At 34.0% G+C, this 8586-nt stretch overlaps 1 protein-coding gene across 1 annotated transcript in view; it reads right to left on the bottom strand.

Annotated features, from left to right (window-relative positions):
- EXOC2 (exocyst complex component 2) overlaps positions 1 to 8586 on the bottom strand; it is a 210075-nt gene that overhangs the window by 129658 nt on the left and 71831 nt on the right. The window contains exons 5-6 of the mRNA XM_037734469.1: positions 7339 to 7452; positions 5689 to 5813 (exon numbers count right to left, since the gene is read on the bottom strand). Of these exons, the coding sequence (XP_037590397.1) occupies positions 5689 to 5813; positions 7339 to 7452 (239 nt within the window). The remainder of the gene's footprint in view (positions 1 to 5688; positions 5814 to 7338; positions 7453 to 8586) is intronic.

The raw sequence follows: 8586 nt of genomic DNA, 5'->3' as shown, positions 1-8586 counted from the left end.
CTGGAACACAAGCATGGCACGGATCAGAAACACCTTCCAATGTTTCCATAACTATCTTCATGACTACAGTTCTGTTTCTCCATTTTTCTTAACCGCACAACTCCTTTCCTTTGATAACCATTTAGAGAACAATTTCCCCACATCCCAACATGGTAGGGAAACAGATGAAAACCAATGGGGAGGAGGCATCCACTACTGGGACCCTGAGCAGCCGCTGAGAAATAGAAGTGTGCTGGGCAGCATGCAGGGGAGCAGAAGCAAATGAGTGACATTTTGATCCAAGACCATTCAGAGACAAAGCATGAACTCTATCTAATGTAAAACAAGAAAAGCTTTGAGAACTGAAGATGTGAGTCTATAGATTCTGAAGGCTTCTCAAGTGTTGGCTAAAATGAATGAAAACAGGACCTATATTCCAGTATATCCTGCAAAGGTGTTTTTCCTCTCAGAAAAAGGAAAAAAAAAAAATCCAAGACTAAACCAATACATCTTTTAAACATTTAGGTAGAGGGAAAATGAAACAATTTACCCACAAGTAATGAAGGATGATGTTGGCTCAAGATTTTGTCTCTGAAACACTAAAAGTCATTGAATCAATGTCTTCAGAAAATAATTCTCTTACTGCCAAGTGTGTTCATGCATAAAGGCAAGAGACATTTCTAGACACACAATAATTCAAAAGGTATAGTATAAAAGATGTAACATACTGTTCAAGACAAAAATTCAAAGACAGGAAAGATGAAATATAAAACATTGGCAATAAAAATTAAGGCCAATTAAGTTTACTTGTATATGTGCACTGTATATATCTATATATCTATATCTATATATATACACACACACAGAGTATACATATACACACATATATACATATGTGTATATATACATATACATATATATGTATATGTATTTGTATATATACACTATACACATATATAGTGCGTATATATGTATATATACATACACATATATAGTGTGTATACATATGTATCTATACATATACATACATACACACTATATATATACACACTAGATACAGATATATTTCCTACACTATATACAGATATCCTATATATATACACGTACATATATATGCATATATATACACACTATACATATATATAGTGTATGTGTGTGTATATATATATACAAAGTACATATACATGTAATATATATACACACACACACAATATATATATACATATTTACCATATAACTGTGATAAATATATACATATATACATGCATATACACATATATACATATTATATGTATACACACACACTACATATATACATATTTACCATATAACTGTGGTGAATATAAAATTAAATGCCAAAGACAAAAAAAAAAATCTAAAACCAGAATACTGAAATGGAAAAGGTAAAATAAGCTGGGTCCATAATTTCAAATTTCAAATTAAATTGAGACCAAAAGGGAAAGGGAAAGGTATGGGAAATAAAAACATGCTAAACGGTTGTCACATATTACAGAAGTCATAGAATTTTAAAACATTTCTCTCATATCTGCAAATAATATGGTCTATATTGCCAAGAAGAAAAAATGCTAACAAGACAAATGAAAAAGACATCAGGACAAATATTTCAATTATGATAAATGTAAATGGCTTCGATCTTTCTATTTAAAAGCAAAGGCTCTCAGAATAGTATTTAAAATAAAAATCCTGCCACATGTAGCAACACAAGACACATGCCAAAAGCAAAACTTCTAAAAGGTTACAAAGAATACTACAAATAATATATCAAGCAAATACATACAAAAGGAAAGGTATAAAATGTTAACATTACCTTATTGTGCATCAAAGAATTTAATCTTGCCCCCTAAAAGATCTGGCCTTTGCCCTTAGGTCCTGGGAAGTAATCTCTAAACTCTTGAAATGTTCTGCCTGATAAGAGTGTCTTTGTTTGCCTGTGGGCCATGGGCCACACTAGACAGTCTAACAATGGAATTTATGGGTGAGGCCTTAAGGTCACTCAGTATCAGCCTGATCTGAGGGAATGGAGATTGAAGTCAGCCATAAAGACCCTTGACCACATCCATGTGACAAGCCCTACTAAAGACTCTGGATCCGACAACAAGGTTTGGACAGCTTCCTTGGATGGAAGCATTCCATGTGTGTTGTCACGTACTGTTACCGGGAAAGTCAGTGCTAACTGCAATTCCACTGGGAGACTACTGGAAACTCCATGGATGGAATTTTCCTACATCTGCTCCATGAATCTCTATCCTTGGCTGACTATAATCTGCAATTTCCCTGTAATAAACCAAAACTCTGAGTACAACAGCCTTCACTAAGTTCTGTGAGTGCTTCTAGCAACAACCAAACTGAGGATAATCTTGGGGACTTCTTACAAATATATTATCATCAAGAGACTCTAAACCATCAAAAGTTACAAAGTAAATGCATGCTTTACATACAAAGAAAAATTGACAGAATCAGAATTTAAAAAGGAGATCTGTCTGTCATGTTTAGTATAAATAAGCTAGATTTAAGTAATATAATTAATCAGGCATTGATATTATATCAAATCGTGGACCCTGAAGAAAACATGCCCGTCTGTCCTTTGTAATTTTTGGCATACTTATACAAACCTAATATACATTAAAAAACATATTCTCTGTTCACAATACTGTAAGAATAGAGACTATGAACACAAAAATTTACTATAAACTACTAAGTCAAGAAGGAAAATTAAAATTGCACATTTTAAAAACACAAAAAAGATATCCCTAAAGAATGAATGTTTAAAAATGACATAGAACATACAAATACTAAACATAATGAAAGGGCCCATAATGCGAATTTTAAATAATTTAAAAATTATAATGCAATCCTAACAAAACATGAAAATCTTGATAAAAAAGAAAATTTCAGGGAAAACAAAGTAAAATAAAGCAGAGACAACAGAGGTTTGAAAAGTATGCGTGTGTGTGTGTGTGTGTGTGTGTGTGTGTGTGTGTCTGTGTACACACATATATGTATCTCTGTCTCACCTGCTGGTTCCCAATCACCCCTTGAAGCTACTGATGCACTGCAGTGTCTCCTCAGGAGAGACCCCAGACACTAACGCACTCCTGCTGCCTGGTGTGTTGAAACAAGAAGCACAGTACCAGCCGTGCCTAAAAATGCTGAAAGTGAATCTTATCTAATATCCAATTAGATAAGTCCAAGCAATATAATGGCAAGAAAAATAAGTTAAATGACACCATGAGTAAGTCATCGGTCAAATTCAGAGTAGGGGATATCTTCCAGGATAAATGACCTTGTTTCTTCAACAAATCAATGGCATGAAAAACCAGAAACAGGGTAGGAAAAGTAAGGGGATAGTTTTAGTTTAAAAGAGGTTTAAGAGATTTAAAAATTAAGTGAAATGCCTGAATTTTCTTTGAATCTTGATCTAGACATATCAACTATAAAAAAAGAGTTTGGGGATAAGTGGAGAAATGTGAACTGGGAATGAGATGATATTAAAAAAGTATTGCTAATTTGGTTAACTATGGTAGTATCGTTATGATTATATACATAAATGTTCTTACCCTTATTTGGTAGATTCATACTCAGGTATTTAGGAGAAAAACACCATGCTGTTTGAGATTTGCTTTAAAATACATCAGCAAAATGCAAACAAACCCATCTCAAAAGCAAGTATAACACAAGAATAATAATTGTTAAACCTAGGTGATAGGTATATAGGAGTTGATTATAATTTCATCTCCTGTTTGAAAATTTTCATAATAGAAAAGCAAAAACAAATTACCTGAGCAACTTTACTTACCAGCTCTGTCAAATTTGAATCATGTAATTCCTAGTCTACATAGCCCATAGACAGCACACAGAGCAACACACACAGAGATCCACACATTACCACCCAACATTCACACTCGAACCTGACCAAAACAGCACTTTACTAAAATACAGATTAAGACTACAGTGAGAAAAAGTTATAAAAAGCTATTAATGCTGTAGTAAATTAACATAATCAGAGACACAACAGGTTTCACCTAAAGAATAAAAAGGTTTCTAGTACACACAATTCTACATACAATATAACCTCAATTTTGTAATGAGTACTCATTCAACCTAACAAAAGAAGATAAAAGGAAATACATTAAAATGTTAATGTGATTACCTCTACAACAGATATTCTTGCTAATTATGTGTTTAGTATTTTTTATAATATTCATTTCCTTTATTTCAAAAAACATAAAAGCTAAATACATGCATCTAAAGTTTTCAAATTTCTTATTATAATCACTTCCTATATGCCATAAAGTCATTTGTTTATTAGTAGCTGGTCAGCATTATCTTTATTAAACTTCCAGTTACTAACATACTTCTAGGGTGAATGACTAATAAATGAGACTACATAAATTTAGTGTACCAAATAAAACTTCTTAAGATCTACCAACAGTGAAGCCATCATAAACACAAATATACATATATATATATATGTAAATATGTTTTTTAAAAAGGGTGGAGAGAAAAGTCAAACCTGTCTTGTTGCTAAGATAAATCATTTTGATTACAATAATTTGTGGGAAACATTTGTGCAGCTACTAAGCATATGATAACCATCTTTACCTGATTAATACTAAACTCTGTTCACACATGCTCAGATTTTCTTCCTGACATGGTAAGATTAACTATTGATAACTTAGAACAGCAATAAGCACAAATAAAGAAAGGCACACCATCAAGAAACGTAAGGCACACATATTTATCAAGGAAGAGCATGTACCGTCTCTGTTCCCTCCCGGACAGTCACACTTTACCCCTTCAAAAATCCAACTTCTACCTGCAAGGAAGAAGCTGCATCACAAACACATTTAATGTGTTGGAGATCAATTAGGCCTGTACTGCACAGGAAAAGGGGGGCTTTTAAAACAATAAAAGAATGTCAGTATTTTAGGAATATAAAACAATTTTTAAAATTTACCTTCCTGAATTGAAGAAGATGTGGCCTCAATGTACGGTTAGAGTTATGGATACTTAGCTATATGGGTACTTAGTTGTAAGTACCTTAGCTTTTAAAAAGAATTAACTTTTGTTAATATAGATTACTTTTTACTAAATAGCAACAATTAAGCTTTTATAAATTAAAAGGCTGTTTTATTAAAAAACTCTACCAACATCCTGCATTAAAACGTCTAAAGCTATGACATCTGTACTCCACACAATGTCCCTCCCATACACAGGGGATGGCACAGTAACAGCTACCTGTGTGCATGTCGGGGGGCCTGTGGGATAAGGGCTGAGGAGACTGGTACCCTGTCATCAGCCTTTTCAAACTGAACACACAATGGGTCACATCTACAGAATTAGTCACATATGTAAGATATTGATGGTTGTGAAAGGACTTTTGAAATCCTCAAATTTACTCATTGGGATTTAATTTCTTATCAGCCCTGGGGTGTAGGCATCACAGAGAGTTAAAGTAGTCTCCCATTTCACACATGTAAGATGGGTCAACAAAAGCCTCAGAGATAAATTTTTCAAGTACCAAGTCTTTAAAGAGTCCAACTGAATCTGCAACAAATATTTATGGCACATTTTAGATCTCTACTATGATAAAAACAGACCAAATGTCCCACCCTGTAAACACCCTGCAGGCAGGGTCAGGTTTCCATGGCGGAAGCTGCCAGCAGATGGCTCTGAGGATCACCTTACCTGAGAGGGCATCCTGTGCTTCAAAGAATGTACTAAGACCGCCTTTCACATAGGCCAGGCTGCCCTCGCTCTTCTTGTTAGCCTGTCTCTTGAGGTTGGTGACGGCCATTTTGAGCTGCTCAAAACTGAAATGAAATAAAAAAAAAACAAACGTGTGAGACTTTTAACATGCAAAAAAGAAAAAAGAATTCCTTCAGTGGAAAACACTTAATATGCTAAAACTGATGCTAAGCAGCATACAGATTAATATCATACAAAGCCAGATGAAAACAAAAAGCTTTCATAGATTTAAACCTTTTAAATCTATGGTTTAGTTACATAGATCTAAACCTTTTATTTATTAGGAATGCTTACATTACAACAGCTATAAAAGAGTTTTGGGGTCCTCAATGGTGACTCCAAATGTTAGAACCCTAACAAGTAAATGTGTAGATGTTTTTATAACCTATATATATACAATTTACCAGATAAAGAGTTTTGAACATCCTGTACCAGATAAGAAAACATAGGTCACCCAGTGATAGACAATATTTCAAAGGTGTAACTCCTCTGTAGATTCACTGAAGCATTGTGGAACACTGAGCAGAATGGTATATTTATCAATATCCAGGCCTCTGTCCTTAACAATAAAATGACATAAATCCTGTGGGTGAATTCACAACTTAAATAACTAGGAAGACCACAGTATCTTATCTCAATATCTCAAGCAGAGAAAAACAAAGGCAGGCCTCTGTATTTCAGAAGTTTTATGTCCATTTGAGCTAAGAAAAACTGGCTATAAAACTTTAAACATATTCTTGACAGATCTACACAAGAAGCAGAACCCAATTCTGACATATAAAAATAGAAATTTCACATCTGTAATGTAAAATTAGAATCATCTTCCACAATGAAAAAAATTCATCTTGGACATTTGCTTTATAAAGCAATCAGGCCTAAATTTACCCTATGTATTAAAATGCCAACTTTTTCTTATGTTTTCTAGTAGTGCTTTTCATCCTAATAAGTAAATGTAAAATTTATATTAAGGTATATTTTAACACACTGATTTAAGTTTTAAGCAATAAACCATTGATTTATCCAAACATTTTTTGCTAAATATAATTATTTTAAATCAATCTTGCAAATAAGCTACAAATCAGCTCTTTTAGAGAGTGAGTAAAATTTAATTAGAAGACAAAAGGGAACCTTCAAATTGGATATATGACCTTGTCTGCTTTTTTGCTAATTTTAAGCCAGGTCCTTCCATGATGATAAACCAACTCATCTTCCTTTGCTCTTTGGTCAGAGAAGCAGTATGTTTCATGTTTTACACTAGAACTTAAAATTTTTATGTTATTTGAGTAGGGAGAGATCAATTCATACATGTCAGTTTAACTCCCCAACTAAGGTGCCATAAAGTTTTAATAACCTACATCAATAATAAAATATATAGAAGATAAAATGACAGTAGGAAATAAGAGACCTCTAATTAATCATCTCATTGTACAAATAAGGAAACAGACACCCTGAGATGTTCACAGGCTCACCCATAGGCCTAAAACTGTATTACTGAATGCAGAGCCAGACCTAAAATTCAAGTTACCGTGTGATCCCATTTTTAGCAATTGAGTGAAACCCTTCACAGATGACAGTCTCATATCCACTAACCTGGTGTTTGAGTGATTCTCTATAAGATACCAGGCAGCTGAAAAATTCTCACTTGTAAAATCAGCACTCATTCCATGGAACAGCATTTCTAAGTCCTTCTGGGAAAATTTACTTCTGAGGGGAAAAAAGGTTTAAAACATATTTTAATGGTTATTATGACAAAAATGTAACAAATATCACTGAGTATCCAGTGTAACATATATGAATACAAACCATTACAATGATACATATTAATAATACATTATCCAGAATATGTTTATATATAGGTACAAAATACATTTCCCACATCATGGCTGATTTTTCTATCATGTAAACTTTGGTTAACATAGAAAAGATAGGAAACTAGTTGAAATACAGAAATTAAATCAATAAAAGAAAATGAAGTTTAAAGAGGATTAAGACATCAGGCTGAGTTGATGTTTTATTAAACCTATCAAAATATGAAATCAATTCCCATTCAATGTATAAAAATCAAAATTTGAATACAGTGAACTTTTAAAATATGAAATCACTTTGTTAAATGATTTTTGTTAAAACCTATATGAAAGTTGTTTTAAGACATACTGTCGGCCGGGCGCGGTGGCTCAAGCCTGTAATCCCAGCACTTTGGGAGGCCGAGGCGGGTGGATCACAAGGTCAAGAGATCAAGACCATCCTGGTCAACATGGTGAAACCCCGTCTCTACTAAAAATACAAAAAATTAGCTGGGCATGGTGGCGCGTGCCTGTAATCCCAGCGACTCAGGAGGCTGGGGCAGGAGAATTGCCTGAACCCGGGAGGCGGAGGTTGCGGTGAGCCGAGATCGTGCCATTGCACTCCAGCCTGGGTAACAAGAGCGAAACTCCGTCTCAAAAAAAATAAAATAAAAATAAATAAAAAAAAAAATAAAAATAAATAAAAAAAGACATACTGTCTAAGAAATCATGCAAATACTAATAAAAACCACATCTAACCATCATGTCCATGTCTAGAATGACTTTAAGAAAAGCTTATGATAACAACAGGCTATATACATAATCTGTAGATCCCTCATCTTGCCTACATGTTTAAGATTGACTTCTGGATCAATTCATTTACATATTCTTCAAGCATCTACTAATCAAGCATCTACTATAGGTCAGGCTCCATGCTGGGATGCCACATGTGTCCACTGAGGCTCACAACCTGGCAGCCTTCGCTGGCCCCCACTGCCCCATTTGCAGGATGAAATCCAAGCATGTCCATGAACTGAAACTGCTTGTCTCTCAG

Source organism: Cebus imitator, unplaced genomic scaffold, assembly GCF_001604975.1.
Source record: "Cebus imitator isolate Cc_AM_T3 unplaced genomic scaffold, Cebus_imitator-1.0 Scaffold623, whole genome shotgun sequence".
NCBI classification, from domain to species: Eukaryota; Metazoa; Chordata; class Mammalia; order Primates; family Cebidae; genus Cebus; species Cebus imitator.
This window is presented reverse-complemented; position numbering and strand designations above follow the sequence as displayed.